General features: G+C 59.5%; 6 protein-coding genes across 6 annotated transcripts; all 6 read left to right on the top strand.

Moving 5' to 3' along the window:
* Positions 1-865: 865 nt before the first annotated feature.
* LDBPK_312330 (aminopeptidase, putative) lies at positions 866-2,731 on the top strand (the record flags this gene model as incomplete). Its single annotated transcript, XM_003863273.1, has 1 exon — positions 866-2,731. The coding sequence occupies one exon, from the start codon at positions 866-868 to the stop codon at positions 2,729-2,731; it is 1,866 nt and encodes a 621-aa protein (XP_003863321.1).
* A 440-nt stretch (positions 2,732-3,171) lies between these two features.
* Positions 3,172-4,200, top strand: LDBPK_312320 (3,2-trans-enoyl-CoA isomerase, mitochondrial precursor, putative; the record flags this gene model as incomplete). The annotated part of the gene is made up of 1 exon (XM_003863272.1): positions 3,172-4,200. The coding sequence occupies one exon, from the start codon at positions 3,172-3,174 to the stop codon at positions 4,198-4,200; it is 1,029 nt and encodes a 342-aa protein (XP_003863320.1).
* Positions 4,201-4,988: 788 nt separating this feature from the next.
* On the top strand, positions 4,989-5,447 carry LDBPK_312310 (hypothetical protein, unknown function; the record flags this gene model as incomplete). The annotated part of the gene is made up of 1 exon (XM_003863271.1): positions 4,989-5,447. One exon carries the CDS (start codon positions 4,989-4,991, stop codon positions 5,445-5,447), a length of 459 nt encoding a protein of 152 aa, XP_003863319.1.
* Positions 5,448-8,938: 3,491 nt separating this feature from the next.
* LDBPK_312300 (hypothetical protein, unknown function) lies at positions 8,939-10,279 on the top strand (the record flags this gene model as incomplete). The annotated part of the gene is made up of 1 exon (XM_003863270.1): positions 8,939-10,279. One exon carries the CDS (start codon positions 8,939-8,941, stop codon positions 10,277-10,279), a length of 1,341 nt encoding a protein of 446 aa, XP_003863318.1.
* A 1,609-nt stretch (positions 10,280-11,888) lies between these two features.
* Positions 11,889-17,888, top strand: LDBPK_312290 (hypothetical protein, unknown function; the record flags this gene model as incomplete). The annotated part of the gene is made up of 1 exon (XM_003863269.1): positions 11,889-17,888. The coding sequence occupies one exon, from the start codon at positions 11,889-11,891 to the stop codon at positions 17,886-17,888; it is 6,000 nt and encodes a 1,999-aa protein (XP_003863317.1).
* A 1,367-nt stretch (positions 17,889-19,255) lies between these two features.
* On the top strand, positions 19,256-21,778 carry LDBPK_312280 (hypothetical protein, unknown function; the record flags this gene model as incomplete). Its single annotated transcript, XM_003863268.1, has 1 exon — positions 19,256-21,778. One exon carries the CDS (start codon positions 19,256-19,258, stop codon positions 21,776-21,778), a length of 2,523 nt encoding a protein of 840 aa, XP_003863316.1.
* Positions 21,779-22,159: the final 381 nt, after the last annotated feature.

Here is a 22,159-nt window from a genome sequence, read left to right as displayed (position 1 = left end):
GGCACACAGGCGGAGCACAGGGCCTCCAGGGGGCCCTGGCCTGCGGCTGGCCAACTGATTCCGTGAGCCCGTGCGGCATGCACCTGGGCCACCACCACCCCTCTACTACGCGCACGGCGGACGCCGGTGCCTCCGCCCTTGAGCAGGGCCCTGGACGCTGCCCGCGTTGGGTCCAGGCGCGCAGTGCACCCAGGTCGGTCTGGTGCCGGTGGCGCAGCACGCGTGCGAGGGAGGCGCGAGGAAGGACAAGAAGAGACCGTGAGACGCATGTCCCCGCTTCGGCGGCAGCCGTCTCGCCCTAGAGGGCCAAGATGCCGCCGTGGTGCAGCGGAGGCGTCGGCGCTGTGATGGCGTGTATGCGTGCATATCTGTCGACGTGCTCGGTGTGCAGTGGAGTGCGTGGTCGCGAGGCAAAAAGGTAAACGGGCCAGATGCGTCGTCGTTGTTCGTCAAGTAACTCGTGCTAACTCGCTCTTATTCGATTGCCACCACCACCACTTCTCATGCTAAGGAAATTATACAAGAAGTTTGCAATGGGTTGATGCTACATCAGATGAAATTCACTGTCCACTACCGCCAGCTGGTTTTGGGGCGTCCATGCAGGGTACGAAAAGGGTGTCGTGCACACCACACATGACTCTGGCACCGAAGTAGGATACGGATATATGCTAATCATCAGCTGTTTGCTGTTCGATGGACAGAAGGACGCGCTGCTAGTCTGGGCTCCGGATCTTCTCTTGTCACGTTTCGTGCTCTCGCTTCCCCCTGCATGCCTCCCCACCCACGCACCTCTCCGTCGTCTCCGCTGCCGAGGTGAGAGGAAGGATATCGCGGAGCGGCGCTGCTGGGCTGTTTTTGCGTCCACATGGATCCATCAGCGTGCATATGGAACCCTATCCAGTGCACTTTGCAGCTCGTCTTCAGCCGCCCCAGCAGCGGCGCGGCGATTCGAGCTGGCTCCGCCTACCACGGCACGTCCGTCATCCGCTACCGACGCGAGCCGTATCGGGACACAGCAGACAGCGCCGCGGGAGCTGCTAGCTCTTGTGCTACTTTTTCCTCTGAAGGCAACTCCGAGTACGACGACTTCCTGCGGCACCGTCGCGTGATAGCCGAGAAAAACGCCCTGCACCTTCACGCACTCACCACGGCTGGCGGTATATACAAGGACGCCAAGGTGCTCGATGTCCAGTCCTACCAGGTGAGGTGCGTCTCGGCCTCTAATGAAGCGGCCGCGGCAGTGCTCAAGGTTGTGTCCGTCGAGCAGGAGGATGCTGGTGCGGCATCAGCGGACAGCAGCTTCAGCGGTGGAGCTGCGAAAAGGAAGGGAAGCTCCAAGGTTCGGAAAGGGGGCGGCGCGGCTGTTGTGGAACACGATGCGCAGACGTCTGACGACTCGCGCGCACCCGCCGCAGTGGACTGGGGATCTAAGCTGATCCTATTTGAAGGCGCCGGCAGCTTACCCCCGTTCTCTGAAGTGGATCTGACAACTCAGTTTGTTGGCAGAGTTCAGTCTTTTGACTGTGGCGGCATCTACGCCGCCTGCGGGATCGGTAGCAATCCCGGCACCGAGGATGTACCCCTACTCACACATTTTGAGGTGCGCTTCGCCCGGTGCGCGTTTCCGGCCCCCGACGACCCGCAGTACCGCCTCGACTGGCAGCTCAAGAGTATCCAGGTGCCTAGTAGCTTTCGCACCATCTTGACGAACGGCGAGGAGCGCGGCCGCAAGGAACTGGCGGCGCAGCAGGCGGTGCAGGTGAGCTTTTCGCCGTGCGGCCCGCTACCCGCGTACGTCTTCTCGTTTGCGTGCTTCCCAGGCCTTGCTAAGCCGGAGAGCACATCCGCAACTGGCGATGGGCTGGAGGTGGTAGAGGGAGGCGTGGACATCCCGAAGTTTGCCGGTGACATTGCGAGCGGCGTCAGCCACACCAGTAACGTGTCCTACACACTCGTCCCCGTCCGTGTACTGGCGCGACGACAAGCGCGAATCGCTACGGCAACCCTCGAGCGCGTCTTACGCCTCACCATCGAGGCTGTCACAGCGCTCCAGCAGCTCTTTCAGTGCCCGCTACCGCTCCTTCAGTGCGAGCACCTGGACGTCCTTCTTGGTCCAACAATGCCGTATATCTCTGGTATGGAGCACCACTGCTCGATTATTCTCAACGAGGCCATCTACCAGCCAGGCAAGAAAACTGCTGCCGCTGGTGGAGGAAGTGCGGACCGTACCGCCGAGGTGGAACAGACAGAGCTCATTGTGCACGAGCTGGCACACCACTGGGTAGGAAACGCCGTGGGACTGCCGTTTGCCGTGAAGGAGGGCATCTGCCAGGTGATCGAGCAGTGCCTCGGCGACACGCTACTGGGCAAGCCTATGCGCACGTACAAGGCAGACAGCAGCGGCAGCACAAAGCCGGAGAGCTCGTCGCCCTGCTCCTCGACTGCTACGCTGCCGAAGAGCGCCATTCGGGCCTCTGAGAAAGGCCGCGAGTTCACAGGCACCTCGTACCAGCACGCATTCCGCGCTGTTAAGCGACTGGTCGCCGCTCACGGGTTTGACCACTTTGCCGCGTGCCTGCGACAGCTCATGCACGTGCATGTCGTTGTTCCAGCCATCGCAGTCGAGGAGAGCGGCGGAATTCAGGTGCTGCGGTGCATCCATGCTGACGTCGCCTCTCCTCCGTACCTAAGCACGGAGCAGTTTCTGCGCACCGTGGAGAGCGCGTTGTGATTTTCCATGATGCGTACATATTGCATGGGGTGCGCTCTCATCGGAAAAGATGCGTCTCTGATGTTATGGTGGAGACGCTGTGGATACCGATTAAGCCTGAACGGGCGAAACCCTGCCGGAAGAGAAGGATGCGGTTCAATAAGACGTGGCTCCGACGCGGGTCCGACGCTGTTGCGCGGTTGGCTTTCGGCACGCGCGGTGTCTCATCGAACGACGCTCGGAACACCAAACTGCTCGCGGGCTCTACTACAACGTGCGCACATGTGCATTATCCATTCTTGCTCTCCGCTTGCTCCTGAACCTCTTGTCGCACCTCTCCCCCTTCTGTGCAGTCGTCTCTTCGCCGCCGCGTCCGCCAGGCCTCCAACGAAGACCCACCATATCCCACATTCTTGTCGCACCGCCTTGTTGTTTGCTGTCGTCGCAGCACTTCTGCGATCATGCGCCGCGCCATATCGTCCACTCTCACCCGTGGCGCCCGCACTCTTGGCGTCAAGCCGGGGCTGTTTCAGCTCACGCAGTACCGCTTCCAGTCGCAGCCACCGCCTGGTGTGCCGCAGGGCCGGCATCAAGACACGAATGCCGCTCCTGCGGGATCGAAGCGCAGCGACGACGCGCAGCCAGAGTTCGAGCCCCCGAAGAAGCCGACAGAGGTGCCCAAGTTTGTGAGAATCAACACAAATGAGAAGGGCATCACAAACGTGCAGCTGGCCCGTGCCCCGGTGAACTCGATGAGCCTGGAGCTCTTCCAGGAGCTGAACCAGTGGATGCTGTGGCTTGGAAGCAACGAGGAGACGAAGGCTGTGATCATCTCCTCTGCGATTCCGACAGTCTTCTCTGCTGGACTGGACCTCGTCGAGGTGCATAACCCGAAGCCGGATCGCATCGCGGTCTTCTGGCAGAGCTTCCAGGAGATGTGGCTCATCTTCAACTCTTTCCCCAAGCCAATCATCGCGGCCATTACCGGCAACTCACCGGCGGGGGGCTGTATCATCGCGATGGGCTGCGACTACCGTTTGATGGCTCGCGGGCCGAAGGACAACACGAACAACAACCGGCTCTACCGCATCGGTCTTAACGAGACGAAACTAGGACTCGTCGCCCCGCCGTGGGTGATGCCAGCCTATGCCTACCTGCTGGGCTCGCGCCAGGCGGAGCGGATGCTGCAGCTGGGCGAGACACCCGTGGCCGACGATGCGCGAAACCTCGGGCTCATTGATGAGGTGGCCGCCGATGAAGAAAGCACAATCGAAGCGGCCTACCAGCAGGCGGAACGCTTTCTCAGCGTGCCGCAGCAGTCTCGGTGGATGGCCCGTGATATGATGCGACGCGAGTACTTGCAGATGCTTGCTTCGGACGAAGAGCGCAACTACGATACAGAGTTTTTCACGCAATTTGTGCAGAGCCCTGAGGTGCAGAAGAACCTTGAAAGCTACCTGGAACGCCTCAAGAGCCGCTCTCGTAAGTAAGCCCGAGTGATTTTAGCGCGAATCCGGCGCATCGGCGTGTTATTTATCTCTCTCTTCCGTATACATCTGGGAAGCACGGTGCGGCAATGGCGTCGTTCGCATGCGCCTTCGTCCTCCCTTTCTCGTGCTCCTGTAGAAGAGAGGACGCATGATCGCTGGAGTTGAAAATGGGGTGATGTGATACGGCCTAGTGTTCACATGGATGATGTCTCGATAAGCTTGAGAGAAGACTCCTGTAAAGGAGAAGTGCCCTAATCGTAATAATCAAAAGAGCAAAGGAGAGGCTGTGGGGAGCTGCTCACCGAAGTACACATGCCTCCGAGGTGAGCGTACGGCATCTCAAGCGGTAGGATGAACACATGTGAAGGATGCGTCGTGCACGCTTCTTTTCGTGCGGCTTTTGTTTCCTTTCGCCCGTCCCCCATTCGCAGCGATGGACGGATACTAGAGAAGGCGGATGGTTAGGCCTTTGTTTTCTTGCGCGCTGAGCGGCACGATTCGGCAGAAATGTAGAGGGCGATCGAGTCAGGTCTGCTTCACCTCGTGCAGCGCTGTTTCCTCGCATACCCTTGTGAAGGAACTGATGCAAACCATTTCGGCCCTCCATACTGCCCCCTCCGCCTCCCCCCCCTCTCCTCCTCTCCGTCTCTTCCTCTCAGCAGCGCCTCTTTGGCGCTCTGTCATCATTGCCGTCAAGCAACGGCGCGGCAGCCTCTCGCGACCACACGCCTCCACCTCGATCTCGTTGGTTCGTTTTCCTTCCCAGCACGGCATCTCCTTCCTGAGCAATGCCGCCGTCACCGGGCACAACCTCGGACATCTACCTCCTGATACTGCCGGCCATATTTGGTTTTGTGCTGCCCTTCGTTGCTGCGATCGGTTTCTACCAGTGCATATCCTACAGCCGTGCCAAAGCCATCTACGAGAAGCGCATCTTGGTCGTGCGGAAGAAACTTCGCCACCGACTGCGCCAGTTCAAGGCGGAAGGTGTCGTTACACCACGTCACAAGATGCGCGAGCACGGCTTCAAGGACTTGTGCGAGCTCTCTAGCGATGACGACGATCACACCACTCCGGGCAGCAGTCCCAGGAGGGAGAACCACAGCCTGCCTAGCGACTCACGGACTTCCGATCGAACAAACTCGCAGAGGTCTACCAACCGCAGCGGTGAGCCATGCCCCTCTTTTGTGCTAGAAGATGTGAGTATGTTGGAGAGTGAGGAAGGTTCCTCGGACGATTCGTGGTGAGCGGTGCGAGTCTGCTATGCCCTTGCAACGTTGTACGGCGTCCTCTTCTTTGCCTGTGGTGTGCGGTAGCCAATATTTGTGTATAGCCTGGCCACTTCCGTCTCTCAGATGACCTCGAGCCGCGCCACGTCCTCGGGAACTTCTTGTTTCTTTTTTCCTCCATATATCCCCCTCCCTCTTTTTTACTTCCATCTGCTTTCCGTACATCTCTCCCGCCTACCTTGACTGGATGGCGCTCGTGGCGTCTGTTGTCTTTCCTTTTGGTTTTCTTCATTGGTTGGAATCTCATGTCTTCCTTGTCCCCCCTTTTCGCTCTTGTCTGATCCCCCCTCCCTATTCTACGCAAACACGCACACACACACACACCTCCCTGAGCGGTGCATTCTCATCTCTGTCTCCGTCTCTCTTCATGTGGATTGAAGCAGCGCCCAGCCTCTTTCGAAATGATCTCCTCTCACGTTGTCGGAACGAGGCTCACGTCATGTGCACGGGCTGTCCGCCTTCCGTGGCACGCTGCTCCATGCGGCACTGATTCTTTCGATGCTGACGTATGCCATGTAGGGGTAACGAAAAGTGGTGTTACTGCGCTAGCCCTCCTCCATGTCGCAGCCGCCAAGACCTCAAGCCCCCCTCCCCTCCTCTCCCTCAGTCTCCCTCCACATCTGGTATCTCTGTCTCCTTCCAACTCGCTCTCTGCTTTCGTCTTCGCGTGTTGCACTCACCTGTGTACCCTCTGCCCTCACTCTCACGTGCACTCCTGGAAGGGAGAATCAGGGTCGTGCTTTCCCGCGCCCCAGGTGCCGTTCTGCGGCTGCTGATGTTTCCCGCCGCCCTCCTTTTCTTTTTTACGTGGTTTTGCCAGCGTGTGTGTGTCGCGTGCTTCTCAGAGTCGATCAGAGCCCTGTTTTGCAGGTGTCTTGGGGACTAAAACAAGACAAACAACTCTCCCGTGTACGCGAACGCGGTGATCTGTAATTTCTGCTTCTCTCTACACCCGTCGCCGACGTGGTGCCGTCTATGAAATCAAGGAGCTGAGGCAGCCACGCTGTGAGGAGCATCTTTCGCACACATGCACACGCGTTGTCGCCTTTTTTTCGCGGCACAAGTTTAGAGATGCACCTCACATCTGTGGTGCATCGGCCCCTCCCCCTCCTCCCCGCTCTGCCTCCTTCTCGCTCTTTGCACCGACCACACATGTTTTCGGTTGTTGCTGCTCTTCTCTTGCGTGACTGACGTGCTTTCTGTTTTCGACTCATGTGGCTCTCTCGCTTTATCTGCTTTCTGTGCTGTCGTTGTTGTGCTTCGTGGCTCTGCACGATGCGCCTGCTTCGCTACGTCTACGAGGGCCCTTCGGCCTCCTGCTCTGCTCCCTCTCGGTGCCTCTGCCTTCTTTCATGCGAGCTATTCCCTCCTTTATCTCGTGCTCGCCTCCTTTCCCGCGCCGCGCACCGCAATCAAGCGTGCCAACGAACCAACAGCAACGCACAGGGGCTATCCCTTCTCCTGCTACGGGTGCCCCTGCCACCACTACCGTTCCAGTGCGCTGCGGCATGGCGTGCAATACAACCTGGGACCTCGCACGGCAGGCGCAAAAACGGGGATTGGTGGGGAAAGGCCCTCTCATTGTTGGCTGAAAGCGGGGGCGAGTACCAGTCACTACACGAGATGTACACACCACGCCCACTGCCACAGGCTGCTGGCACACCCAGCCGCCTTTTCCCTCTGCTCACCTTCCCTCTCACCGGTGCGCTGTACCGTTGTTGCACTCCCCATTACCACATTAGACGCAGAGCAGTAGAGTACTCCTGCGCTGGGAGCACCACGTGGACAACGATTTCACGGGATTCGTGGTAGCGTCACCCCACTTCGCTCCGCACCAGCGGATGGCGTGTGGACACCTCAGTGCGTGGTATCGCAGGGCTCAGTGCCCCTCCCCAAACTCTGTGTGGCGGGGAGCCAAGCAGCACCCCTTATCCCCTGTCAAGCCTGAACCACCTCTGGCGGTGACAGCGTCAGGCACCGGCGACCCGAGGCGAGGTCGGGGCGGTGCATCGCTGCTGATTTAGGCGGTGAGGTCCTGAATGGCGCGAGGTCGGAGCGGCCTGTGACACCGGACACGCTTGTACCATCCATACGATGGGCGAGGTGTCAAGGGAACTCGAGTCTATCTCACCCGGCCCTCGCTGCTTACTGGTGTGCGGAGGCGGAGTGCCACCGCGAGAAGAGGGAAGCGCCGGGGGTGGCGGCCGGCATGGTGGAAGCAGCCTTTAGGAAGCCAGTGCGTAGAGTTGGGGGCAGGTGCCGTGCTCAGATGGCTGAGCCGGTGCCTTGCTGTAGGGCGTGTCTACGGCTGCCGTCGCACCACGCGATGCGGGGGATCTGTGACAGGCGGAAGGGGTAGTAGAGTGAGGGGTGAGGCCGTGCTATGTGGCTCTGTGGAGACGAGTACGCTGACGGAAATGAAAATGTTCGATCACATGATGGTTATCGTGGAAACGCAGCAAAAACGGTACCTGACCCCATCTGCAACGCTCCGTTTTTTTTTTTTTTTGCTTGTGCGCTTCGTCCTCAAGTCCCCTCCCTCCTTCGAGTTGCGCGCCTCGCTAGCGTCACGCGCGGTGGGAGGACGTTGAAAGAGTGCGATCTGCGATATGGGCCAGCTTGACCTGTGCTGCGCAGCACGAGCCATCCCGACTCCTACTCCGGATGTGTCCGTATCTTTTCATGCGCCTCATACACAACTGCGGTATCACTTTATTCTCTGACCCTTGCGTTTCTCTCTCCACAGCGCTCGCTCCGTCAGCGTCCCCTACGGGCTCTCGGACACTCTATATCAGCGCGATGGGTCTTTGAGTGCTCTTCGTAGGCCACCCTTGCCCACCTCCTCCCGTACCTCATTCCTCTTGTTATGCATCAGTAACCCATGCAACGATACGCAGTCTGCGCTGTCCATCTCATTTTCTCTCTTGCTTATCGCCGGCCTGGATGGCTTGCGTTTTGTGACGGTGGGGTGGCCCGTGTAGGTGACGGGTGCTCTGCTTTGGTGGTTGTGGAGGTACACACGATCGACTCACTCATCCCCTACAGCGGGCTCTCTGCCATCACTGTATCTTTCATGCGCCGCGCCTGCCCAGCACCCCTCCCCCTCTCTCACTGCCTCCTGATCACGTCCTCTGCGTCTTTGTGATTTCGCTTCTCCGCCCGAAGCGCCGAAGCCTGGAGGCGCACCTGACTTACTTCAGCACTCAGTTATACACTGCCTGCTTCACATCCTCTGCCGGCTTCATGGTCTCGCCGTCCTGTTCGTGAACACGGTTTCTCCTCAGAGCGGCTCGCTGCTGACAACCCTTCATGCAATCGTCTGCGTTCTTCGGCACAGGGCCTCTACCGTCTCTCTGTCTCGGGTCCCACACATCCGATGGACTCTGCAGTCGCTCATAGACATCCATCTCTTCCCTTTGAATGGGCGCATCCTACCAAATCGGTGCACTATGCCGTCCGATACAGAGAGCAGCGATTTCACCGACGGCGACCGGCCGCTGTCGGCAGCCGCCTCTGTCTGGAACATGACTGAGTCCAGCGGCGCGGCCGCCAGCGATCGCTACGCCACAGCACCGCTTCTGCTTCAGATCCGCTACAGTCGAGCTGCCCAGCAGACGGAGCTACTTGTAGCAGACGTGCCACCGTCGCCCAGCCGACCGTACATCCACCCCCAGTTATTGGCGCAGAGACTCCCACTTGAAACGCAAGACTCCAACAACGCTGATGTTCAGAGCGGTACGCCCACAACGGTCGGCGCCGCGCCGCAACATGAACAAAAGTCGGAGATGAGAATCGCGGGGCCACCGGCCCCTTCTGCGATGGCGAGAGAGGTGTCGGCCTGGAGTGAGGCCTGCGCGGCCGACTCCTTCGCTTTCCTGAGAAACGCCAGAGAGCCGTCACTCTCCTACACCTGGACGGACAGCTACCTGGACGAATCCCCGTCGACAACAAAGGCACGGTGGATGCAGCAGCGAACCTTCGGCCCTGTTGTACAATCTGAGGGTGGCGGCAGCAGCACTGTCTCTTCCACACCTCGAGCTCCCTGCGAAACAGAGGCGGTGTGGGGTGGCGTCCAGGCGCGCAGCGCAGCCGCACGCGCCGGCGCTGCCGAAGCCGTAGATCGGCCGCAAGACGGGCCGGGCGATGAACGCAGTCGGACCACCCGAGGCGGCGGCGGTGCGCGGCGTCGACGATTTGATCTGGCGGCGGCGGAGACGGGTGAGAACGGTCTCGGCCGCGAGAGACCTCACGATGGCGTGTTTGACCACGTCTCCACCAGCCACGTTGGAAGGCGCGCGAAACCAACGACAGCCAAGCCACTCTTTCATGTGAATAGAAGCGACACCTCCATATGTACAAGCAACGCCTCGACAAGGATTGCCACAGTCCAGCAACCGCATCGGATGGGACAGATAGCACCGATAGCGAAGCTTCTGAACGCAGCGGCTGCGGTCAACACCGCGGAAGTCGTGAGGCTCGGTTCTGATGACGTCAAGGCAGGGGTGTCACCGTCACCGACCACCGACGCCAATTTGCGAGAGGTAGGCCTCTCTTCTGCGTTCCTCGACATTGTTGCCGCTTCGAGACCACTCTCTCCAGCACGAGCTGCCAACGTTGCAGACAGTCACAACGCGCCCAGGAGTCGCTCGTCGTCCGACAACCGGAACCAGTGTGAAAGCGACGGAATGGGTAGCAGCCCCACCGAGATGGAGCAAAGTCGTGGCAATCTCAGAGCTTCTCGATGCTGCCCGCCACGCGGCCGCGTCCTCAAAGTCATCTACGAGGATTGAGGGGGGATCGGAAGCTCACGTGCCCATGCCACGCGCCCCGAAGGATGGGACCGCAAGGGCACGTGGATTGTCTATTCGAGAGTGAGCAGTCGGCCTACTCAGCCAAGGTCCCACGCGGATGTAAGCCGCTCCGGTTACTCGAGCCGCTCACCTTGAACCAAAACGATAACAGGCGGGACGGCGGCGGGGCCTATGTGGTACGACTGCCGTTTTCGGACGCTTTTTTCCTCCCTTTTTCGATAGACATCTCCTCCTTTTTTCCTTTCATGTGTGAGCGCATGCGTGGGGGAGCGCCGACCATATCGTGCGGCGTGTCATACAAAGTCTCCTGCGTGGAGATCCTCGCACTGTGGCTTGCCTCCATCTCTGCGTCCTCCTCTTTTCGTTTTTTTTTTCGACCCATCACCTCTCTCGTTCCGTATTCTGTGTCTGTCACGTCTGGATGTCTATCTGCTTGTGCGTGCTTGCGTCTGTCTGTCTATTTTGTCTTCTGCGTGCATTTTGCCGTTCCCATCCCCACCACCACCACCTCGTATTCTTCACCTCATCTGTTCCCCCATCTGCTGCCCCGCGTCTCTCCTCACGCGTCGCGTTTGACGGGAGGGGGAGAGTAGAAACGGTTCGACTCTCATGGCACAGAGACAGAAGAAAAACAAGAAGGTGCGAACGGCATCTTTGCACTGCAACGGAGGCTGTTGGCTGCCTCTTTCGACGTTGGCCATGTGCGCTTAATCGGAGGACTCGCCAGCGCAGAAGCAATGCCGATTTATGCCGTTGACGCCCATTGCTAAGTAGAAGAGGTTCACCTGCCTACCCTCGTCGTGGGTCGCAATGATTCTCTGTCTTCCTTCACGCTCCTCCCCTTCCCTACCCTCAACGGATGCAACGCCGTCTTTCGCCCTCCCACGCCTTCTCTCGGTGCACCGATCCGCAAAAGCCGCTCTTGTACCGCCAGTGCGTCCGCGAAAGTGTACCACTACACCACTGTAAGTGCCGACGCAGCGCACAGCTCTTCTTTTTGTTTGTTTCTTTTTGTTGTTTGTTTCATCCTCTCACACTGCATTCACCAGCCCAGATACCATTAGACTGGGCAGCACCCGCCAACCTGTCACCTCTCGAACTCCGGTGGCGCTCTACAGCGCACACGGTGTGTCCGTCGCACCCCTATAGAACGCCCTTTCGTTCCTACATCCCGTTAGAACCCTCCTCTGTTTTTTCTTTCTCTCTTTTATGGCTCTTCCCTTCTTGTGCACGTCTCTTATCCGCTCTCTCTGCCTGAATTTTGCTTTCTCTCTTTCTCTCTCAGTCCTTTGTTTGACCTTCCCCCCTCCCTTCTCTTCCCTGAATACACACATACCGATCTCTTCCCTCTCCCCTTTTCCACCCTTCATGGGCACATCCTCTTCTTCTCCCACCACAGTCTCTCTCTAACCTCCTCCTCACTCAACCCCATAGCGTCCTGGGCCTCTTCCCCTCTCATCCTCGCGCTTCGTCATTTCTTCCTCTCCCCACCGTGTCGGTGCGTGTGCCTCGCTCCGCCGGCTCTTGTCCTCGTTGGTCGCTTCACTCTCACCACAAAGTAATATCTCTTCGCCGTCACGCCTGCGCCATGTCCTCAGTGTCCCGTCAAGCGCGCCCAGCCAACGCCGCGACGTCGGAGAAGGCCACACCGTTCCTGTCAGCCAAACACCTCCCCGAGGCGATGTCGCTCACCAACACTCCCGGTAAGGTGTGCAGTTCAGACGTTAGTGCCGCAGAAGACGCGGAGAGGCGCTCCTCTGCCTCGCGCATCTCCCCTATTTCGCCGTCACGCATATCCTCTGAAGCGTACACATCGAGCCACCGCACCGGAAGTCGTCAGCGCAGCTCCTCGAGCGAGGCGCAGGCAGGCGTCACGCCTGGAGTGGTGCATGGGATAGACAGCATGGGCACCGCGCGGTACGGGAAGGACCTTCCGGCCGAGCTCAGCACGTCAACGGCAAAGCTGAGAATTCAGAAGCCTAGTGAACCGCTGGCGGTCAAGCTGCTCGCGCCTCCCCCTGCCCTCCCGGAAAGGCCCGCCCTGCCACCTCCACCACATGCCTCCAAGGAACCGAATACACAATCGGCGCGCGCGTCGGGAGTCAAGTCCGACAGCGACGCGGCGGCATCGGCCCTCTCGCCCTTCGATCCCCTCCACAGGGACTTTGCCAAACCGCCGTCGGACCTTTTATCTCTGCGGACACCAAGCACCCTCCCGCAAGAGAGCCATACGCCTCCGAGGGGGCAATCGCCTGCCACCCACTCGGCGCGGGCCGGCGCGCCGAAAGTGGCGCGGAATCTCGGCCAGAGAGACCTGAGCTCTGTCGCGCGCTCGAACGCCCACCTTTCGGTGCTGGCTGATCTCGTGGACAAGAAGATGTTCTCTGAGGAGGATGTGCTGCTTGAATTGGAGGCCGTCCGAAAGCGCTCCCTCCTCACCTCGGTTCCCTTCAACAAGCGGCTGCTTCCAATTCTCGCGTGGTACCTGCTCCGCGACAAGTTTGGCGACGAGGCGGCCACGCGGTATGTGTCTCTCCTGACGTCCCCGGCCGGCACCACACCTCCCGACGGGGCGGTGAGCACAACGTCCACAATAGCCTCTTTCCTGCCTCGTGTCAACGAGATTCGGCGTGTGCGGCGGGAAATAAAGGAGAGCAACCGCAAGAAACCCAAGCACCACTACGCTATCAATCCCCCAGCGTCTCCGACGGAAGCGGCGAAGCTGTCTGATATCGAAGGTGCGCATGATAAACGGCGACAGCTGCGGCGGACAGCAGCCTTCGACGCGCTCGAGGACGCCTCTGACATCCCGACGACGGGTCTCCTTTCTCCGCAGTCCCGCCACACACTCAGCAGCCCCTGCGTGCGCAACAGATCTCCGCTGACGTACGGTCGGCTGCACGTGTACACCCGCGAGGACGCAGTCATCGATCGACGGGATGCAAAGGCAGAGGACCGCCCCGTTGTGGATGTTGTCGTGGATGCCGCGAACCGCCAGGATCGAGCGAAGAACGTGTTCGAGGTGGTCGAGGAGCAAGCATCCTCAGTCGTGGAGGAGCCGTCCGTCTTCCAAGGCCCCGGGCGCAAACCACCAACAACAAAGGGCACCGCAAGCAAGTCGATGTCGAAGGAGCGTGTCCCCGCTCCACCCGCCTCGGCTCACGCCGCTTGCGCTCTTGGAGAGGCAACGGCGCGCAGCCGTCACGGACTGCAGGTGCACGGAAGTGACGCCTGTGCGATGCTTGACGTGACACCGAGCATAGGTGTCTTCAGCGAGGTCAGCCCTGCCAATGAGAGCGAGGAAGGCCTGAGCCTGTTCTACCGAGAGTTTGTCGGGGGCGCTGACCAAGAACGCACCCCCTCTGTCTCGGCGTTTTGGAAAGCCATCACCTCATCCGACACGCCGGCTGCAAGAACCGAACCCGGTCGGCGATGCCTGCCCGCTAGGCATCCGCAGCATGGGCACGTTGACCGTAGTGGCGGCCCAGCGGACTATGGCGCAAGCGCACAGCCGAGCGGGCTTGCTGGTGAGACAGTCAATTCTTCAGACCTCTCAGCAGTCGCGGATAATACCACAAGCGCTCGAAGCGTCGTAGAGTACTTGCACGGTGTGAGTGGCGACCACGAGTGGTACGACGGCGAAGCTACTGCAGTTCCCGAAGAGAACCCAGCATCACAGACACTTGCAAGCACCGTCGCGTACTCCGCCCTGAATGACCCGCACGAGTCTAGTGTCGGCGTTGGGGACACGGAAAACACTACGGGCGCTGTTTACTGTCTGGCGACATCTTTCCTGCTGCGTGATGGGTGCGCGGCGGAAGCCACCGATACGTCCAAGCAGCAGCCGGAGCAGCGGCTGTACGCCGGCCTGAGTAGCGCGGAGAGCCCCACAATTCACACAGTGATGGCTACGGAGTACTACTCGACGCTGCCGAACGCCTCGACGACAACGCACAGGCCAGAGTGCTCCCAGCGAAGCCGCAGTGAGGCGTCGTGGGAAACCAGCAGCGCTACCATGCCAAGTATGACGGAGACCTTTCAGGAAGAAGGCGCTGCCGGGAGGAAGACTGGCTACGGCAGTCTCATCAAGAGCCACATAGACACGGCGGCGATGAGCAACGCTGATAGCATCAAGGCCAGAGAGGGCACGGGCACCGGCTTGCATACAGTTGCCGAGTACAGTGCGTTCACTGACTCAGGGGCGTTGGCGATAGGGCCCTGTGATGCCAGCGATGTGCAGTCCCCGACCATCAGCAAAAACGGAACGCTCCGTCGAGGCACGTCTGCCGCGACTGCAGCGCCCTTCAGCGTGCTGGAGGCATCCTCAGACACGACGGATCGCACCAGGCAGAGCGCGCATCGCGTTCGCGGCACAGCCACTGTTTTAAAAAGCCCATTGTTGGACAGCGGCGTTCACAGTTCGCGAAGCGAAGGGCGCAAGACACCCTTCAGTGACCTCCCGGCAACGGAGAGCCTCCACGATGGCACGCCGGCGTACAGCATGTGCGATGGCTGCACCGGCACGCGTCTCTCTCCACCCTCGACGACAATCGACGGGTCCTCGTACGCCCCATCTGCTCCAAGCGGCGAATCGGCCTTTGGAAGCCTCCTCCACACCAACGCTGAAACCTCAGCTATGGGTGGTGGAAATTATCGGCAAGGGTTCCCGATTGAACTGTTCGACTCCATCGCCGTCAGCGACGCATCCGCCAACACATACAGCGCACTACAACGCGACAACAGTGCCAACGCAGGCCCTTGTTGTGCTTCTCGCAACACCTGTTGGGCTCATGTTGTCGAGCACTCTGCGAATGGCGGTGCACAGTTTGCCACTCCCCTTCACGATTCCGCATCGCGGCCTCCAGCCGCTGCCGCTACAGGCCCTCGCACTGTCTCGGCCCATCACCGCCTCTCTTCTGGTAGAGCTACAGCCAGGCGCAGCCTATCAGATGCACTGGCAGCTCATCTCGGAGACGCGTCCGTCCTACACAACCACAGAACAGATGACAGCCACAGCACGCAAAGTGTGGATGCCCCTGACACTCAGTCGCTGACCACCGTAACCTCAGCCACTTCACCCCCCTTAGACGCTGGAACCCACCACGACAGCGTGCGGTCGCGCGGCGGGTACGGCAGCATGATGGAGGCCGACAGCGCTGTGGCCCCAGACGCGGGCGCTGCGTCGCGTTCGAATGGCGGGTACAGCCTTGCAGACGGTGGCTGTTGTAGCTATCCAGCCGGTACTTCTGCGCTGAGTGCAAGCGATAAGCGCGCGGTGAAGGCAGGCGAAAGCGGTGACTCGACGATGAACTGTTCAAATGAACAGGTTGGTGGCAGACTGGCGAATCGTGGTTTTGCAGATTGTGCGCCGGCTGGGTCGGAGAGCATATCCGTGGAAAGAAGGGTGTCCCGTGTGGAATCTTCGAGAGACTGCGATGCATTCGCAAGCCACACGACTGCTCTTCTTGTGTCGGAAGTGGTATGCAACGGATGCGACAGTGGATCACAACCCCGTAGCCCGACGTGCTCAGCGGTGAACCCTTCTCAGCTAACGGCAAGCACAAGAGAGGAAATGGCGGCCTCAACGTGTACGGCCTTTTTAGGGTGCGGAAGAGAGGGTGCAACGATGAGCTCTATTATGGACCCTGACGAGTTAGCAGATGCCCTCCAGCGCCTCAGTGAACGACATGTCTCCTGCTTGAAGGACAACAACGCATGTACGTTTGGGGAGCTCGGATGCCAGTGTGCCACGGGAAAGTGCCAGGTGTGCACCACCGAGGCCACTCGGCCACCACCTCGTCAGCCACAGCCAGTGCCCCCATCAGACGAAGTGGCACGCGCTCAGCGGTTCGATCGCTTTGCGATGAGAAGCAGCTCAACGGAGAAAGCGCCAGGCTGCGGGTCGCCAGCCCCACCTCCTCCTGCGGCGGCACCTGCGGAGGAGAAGAGCTTGAATACCGCCGTGCCGCTGCAGAGTCGCCAACGCAAGAGCCGCATTTCTAGCGCGAGAGTATCTTCACGAAGCAACGCGACGCTGGTGCGCGTCGGCGCCGGTTTCAACCTCCGCACTTCTCCATCCCCGGCACGATGCGCCGAAGAGGCGTCGACTCGGCAAGCCACCCAGCAGGTGAGTACCATATCAGAGTTTGACGCTGTCACCGCTTTCCCAGCCAAGTCAACGCCCCCAGGTCGTTGCACGGACAGCGATGCGAACCGTACTGGATCGTTCTTGGAAGGAGACGGGCTTAGGAGCCAAGTGACCATCCTGACGTATCCTCGCAGCAGCGCCGATCTCTCCGTGCACAACATGCCAGATGCCGCCAGCGAACGTGCTGACGCCAGCATCCAACAGCTTCGCGAGCATCAACGCTCCGGCTTTGACTTCAGTGGCTACTGCCGCGCAGACTGCCTGATGATGACTCCCGTCTCCATACTGCAGAGCTCGCCGGGGAACAGTCGCATCCACGATTCCAAGACAGTGGAATTTTCGACACGACCACAGGCCGCTGCGACGGCGCCGTCTGGGGTAAGCATTCCCACTGACCGGACAGTTTGCGGAGCGTTGACGGCTGGTGACAGCGCCGTGACGAGCTCTGTCGTTCCCCTTCCTCTGCCGCCTGAGGCAACTGTGGTGAACCCGACGGTCTGCGCACTCAGTGACGAGTTGCTGCGGATGCCTCACGACATGACCACGGTCCTTCTTGGTGGTGCCAGGCAATTCGGTCGCTTTTCCACCATGCAGGCAGCGCATGAGGAGGCGTCAGGCGCGGACGACGCTGAGGAGGTGCACAAGGCGGAGTTCACTCGTGAGGTGCACACGAAGCACAGAAACCTCGCCACTCTTCTCTGCCACTCGCGCCTGGACGAGAGTGGCGTGGCGGACGTCCACTCCCACGTGCTGGAATCTTCTGCTGCTGTCACCAAAACTGGATTGGCGAACGCGGATCGCTCGAGAAGTGTCGGCGTGTTGCCCAGGGAACAAACGGAGATGGATGCCGCCGGCGTCGACGAGGCGCGCGTGGACAGCAGCGACGAGTCGAGGGAAACTGCAACGCCTGCGGATAGCGACGCGGATGAGAACTGGATCTCGTCGGATCCCTCCACCACGCAGAACACCCAACTAGCAGTGAGCGTGCCAGGACGTCGTTTCGCTCACCGTCCTCCTATGCACCCATACAACTACGTCCGCGCCGATCACGATTCTCCAGAGCAGCGAGAGCAGCGGCAGCGACGCCGCACAATCCTCGACGTCCCCGGCGTCCCGTACGTTGATTCACCGGACATCTCGACGCACATCGACAAGAAGGAAGCACAGAAGGAAAAGGATCGCCAGCTGTTTGCCATGCGTTGGGCGGAGCGTGGATTGATGTGGCAGCAGCAAGAGAACGAAGCGCAACGGTATGAGGAGTGCCAAGTCCACTTTGGTGCGGGAAAGGAACGGCCTAGAGGCCCTCGAGTGATGATCATGAAACCAGGTCAACAGGGCGCAGTGGCCCTGCCAGGGCCTCGCCTGCCGAACGTCCCGAGGCCACCCATGTCCATGCATCCGCGGTCCCCCGGCTACCCCCCGCGGCGGCGGCACAGGTAACGCTCTGCGTACAGGGCAGATGAGTGATTCCTCTTTTCTTGGACGGCGCCGTGGATGAAATCGTTTTAGAAGTTTTGTGTGTTGTGTGCTGCGTGTCTCTGCGCAGCAGAGTCTTATCAGGCGTGCGCCCCTTCGTTTTTTTTTCTTCTGTCGATTCCCTAGATTCAGCGGAAGTAGGAGGACTGCAGGCGCCGACAGTATTCCCTCGGTCCCTCCTGTGCGCGTGAAACGGCGTCTCCGTGAGTTGTGGGGCCCCCTCTCTTCATCATTATCGCACATCAGCTGCGAGTTGAGTGCCGTTATGAGACCTTGACCTCCCTTTGGATACAGGGCGACAGTGGCGACATATAGCAGCGACTGCCGTTCATTTATGTGCCTATGTTGCATGCCGTTTATATATATACATTTCTGTCCTCGTCAACATAGACGACAACATCCCTTTTATCCAGCCTTGCCGCTCCACCGTACTTCTCTGCTAGACTCACTTCTGTCTACCCCCCCTCTTCGCTCATGTGTTCACTACGCTCCAGCCCCGCACAGGTTGGAGCTGTGGAGAACTATCCTATACGATAAGTGGAGTTACATGACGCTTTTTTGACGTCTCCCTCCCCTCTCTATTCTCTTCCTTCCACGCTGCGCCACTCCCCGGTTGCATAGATGCTCCTTTTCGTTTTATTTTTCTGTTTTTTTTTTTTTTTGTGTTGTTCTTGCAGAGATGGTCGCCCGACAAAACAAAGAACAAGAGTGGGCCTCGTATGCCACCACGCCAAGCCCCCTCCCCCTCTCTCCCACACCACCCTGTGTTCTACTCGGGCTCAACATGTCTGCATCTGCCGGAGCTGACAAGCAGAACGGAAGGGCGAAAGGCAGCGCTGATGCAGCATTTATTTTCGATTCGGAAACCCCTCCCAAAAAATCGTACGCATCAGAGATCCGCTGCTCGCCCGCACGTGCAGTCGGCATCTCTCTAACGCGCTCGTCTTCCACTAAGGGCAACCTGCCAGCTTGGCCGTTGTGTGCACTCACCGTACCACGGCGCCTAGCATTCCTGGGCAAGTCGCAGTGCAGAGGTCACACATTTTTTTGTTTTATGAACCGTCTTTCGTGGCAGATCATCTGCCTGCACACGTTGAGCGCAAGCAGACACCGCCACTCGCTTGCTTCCTCTTTCTCGCCGCATTGTTTTGCGACCGTGTTGCGGGTTCTACTCTGTCGCTCATGGAGAGCCCCAGGGCCATTAACTGCGCATCATCACTGCCAGGTATCCTTCCCATTCTCGATCCCCTGTTTCTCCGTCTCTGCTAGACGCACAGACGCGCTCGCGCGTGCTGCCTCTTCGAAAACGTCGCGTCCTCGCAGGCACCCAAATGCTCGAAAAACTGAGCGCCCTCTGGAAGGTGACAAAGGAGAGGATATGCAGACCAGATTCGGCTCCCAGCACCAGCGGCGACGGGCCTCCGCCGCACATCCCCGACAGTTCACCCAAGCCTTGCGCGCGGTCGGCTACAACGGCAAGGAACCAACAGAGCAACCCCCTTTGCGTGCCCTCCGACAGATCGCAGACCAGGTCTCACAGAAGCGCTGATGGGCAACTTGCAGAAAGCAGTGGCTTCTCTCCTTCCTCGGTGTCGGACCGACCAGTGAGCGGCAAGGCCACCGGAGATGCAAGCCAAGGCACATGTCTACCCTCGATTAGTGGCGCGCCGCCCCTTTCGCGTTCGCCAGCCCAGCAGCAGCAGTCCATAAAAGCGCTCAGTGCATCACCGACAAGGAGTGACTGTCACACCTCTTTCCTGGCATCGCCTTCACAGTGGCAGCCAACGACGTCTCCTGTAGCACCGCTGCGCGAAGGTCAACAGCGTCCACCACGGGCCAACGCCAAGGCGCCGCTTGGTCCACACAGCGCTACCGCCTCGACACCGAAGGCTGCTGACAACGAGGGAGGCGTGGGTAGCTACCCAATGCTCCGCCGGCTCACAGCGGATTTGGCGCATACTCTAGACAACTGTGTCGCGTACGGGACTCTCTACGACAACAGTGGGCCTGAGGTGCATGAAGGCTGTCCGCTGCCCCATCCTTCAGCGCCGCCGTACTCTCTGCTGCAGTGTCGGACACTCGCAGTGCCGCAGCCGTCCCCTGCGCCCAAGGGCGCTGGCGAGCCGGCCCGTGATACAGTTCCGAGGAGGAACACGGATGGTAATAGCGTGAACAACAATGCGTTCGTGCATGAACCCGAAGGCGAGAAAAACTTTCACGAGGCGATGCTCCATCTTTCCAGGCTCATGAGCGGCACTCGTGACAAGACGACGGGAACGATGAGCGATGGTGCTAGTGGCACGGCAATCAGAGGCGGACGAGCGAACAACAGCGGTCGTATCCGTACGCTTCGGTCTTCAAGACGAGCCAGCGATGCTACCAGTGGTCCGGCGAATTCGTCGAGCGCGAAGAACCGCGACTCGAGCGAGGCCTCCGGTTTTAGCCGTGTCGACTTTGCATCGCTCTTTATGACACCCTCGTACGACCTACGCTGCGACGAACCCACAGGAATGTATAACTGCACCTTCTTGGATCAACCACTGGGCCAGAGCGCCGGCGTATTCTCTCTTGCCGGCACCACCTCGGGCTTCTCGACTCCTCCGGTGAGCATGACGTCCCGGCAGACTTCGAAAAGAAAACAAAATGAGGAAAGTGGCTCGAACGCGCGGCTAGGGCGGCATGTAGAGGACACCGCAGCCGAAGCCTCTGAGAGTGTCGCTATGCACCTCACGAAGATGGAGGAGAATATGGAGGAGAGCATGTGCAGCCAGACGGCCGGGACAGCGATGCTGCGCCGCGTTAATGGCCTAGCCCTGTCGCAGTGGAAGTACGTTGCACTCGTTGCCAATAAGGTGATGGAGAAGAAGACACTGGTAAGGGCATCGCGGGCGCTGTCGCAGAGGGTCTTGAGCGTTTCTGGCGCCCTGGAACTCAACGTGCTGCCGCACGATCGACTGCGGGAAGCCTCTGCCGGCGGCGCTAAGCGAAACGACAGCTTAATCTTCGATGCCACAACAGAGAGCCGCTACGTTTTCGACACAGACGACGACGAGGTGTCAGTCTATGATGCCGATGGCCGCCCGCTGCTGATCCCAAACATGAGCGATTTGTGGGATGACTTCCGCAGCTCCAACAGCAGCGACGAGAGTCTTGTGTTCGGTGAGGCGGACGCGTTTACTGTGGATGACGGTGCAGCCCGCGTGGGAAAGGAAGGCGAGAGCGAATTGTGTGCCACTCGCCCACCCTCGCCAACCGAGACGAGGAGTGGCCCCGACACTTCTTACGGTCAACAAGCACCGCCGTCTCGCGATGCTCCCCCTCCTCCGGCCGCACCAGCCCAGCAGCGAACGAGGCGACAAGCACCCCAAAACGGATCTGCCAACGATAGCTGGGGCGGCAGGGGCTATGAATACAGCAACGGCGACACAAATCTGTATCCGGCGTACCAGCCCCACCCTGACCCGCGGGTGCAGGAGCAGATGAAGCGGCACCGAATCATGCAGCAGCAGCGCCAACAGCTGTTCCAGCAACAGCAACAGCGGCATCACTTCCACTCCCTCACCGCGGGCTACCAGAAGCACACGCAACCACAGCTCCCTGCCTATGCACGCCATCGGCAGGGCCGATCCGGGAGCGCACGGGGATGTCCGAGTAGCAGCGCCAAGATGCCATGGCCGCAGCCGGATATTTACAACGGTCCGAAAGTGTACACGGGCCAATCGAAGTTTGTGGACTTTACGGCACTGAGCGGCATTCGCCTGAGCGATGTGAAACGCGTGAAGTCGCCGTGCTGGTATTCCATAAAGCTGGCGGATGCGAAGAGACGGCAGGAAACGGACGATCGAAAGTCATGAGCCGATTCTCTTTTCGTGTTCTTGCTGTTATGCGTTCATGGTAGAGGTGTGCTGGTTCTGTGAGATGTGACACGAATGCATTCGCCCTTTTTCGATACATCAAGAAAGGGGGCGCTCCCCTGACGGTGAAGGGCTCGACTCGAGCGCACATCAACTGCGGGCGTGCCTTTCTGTTTGGTTTGTTTTTTGCCGGACCTTTTGCTTGTTGTTTCTACCCCATTGCGTTGTGTGTGTGTGTGTGTGTGTGTGTGTGTGTGTGTGTGTGATCATCGCAAGTTGCTCGTGAGAGAGAGAGACGAAGGCCGGGCATCGTGTGTGCAGCAGTGATGGAGCGCACGCAGGTGTGGCTGCGGCTTCGCGTAAGAAGACGCCGAGCGTCTC

Source organism: Leishmania donovani, chromosome 31 (genome assembly GCF_000227135.1).
Source record: "Leishmania donovani BPK282A1 complete genome, chromosome 31".
NCBI lineage: Eukaryota > Euglenozoa > Kinetoplastea > Trypanosomatida > Trypanosomatidae > Leishmania > Leishmania donovani.
This window is presented reverse-complemented; position numbering and strand designations above follow the sequence as displayed.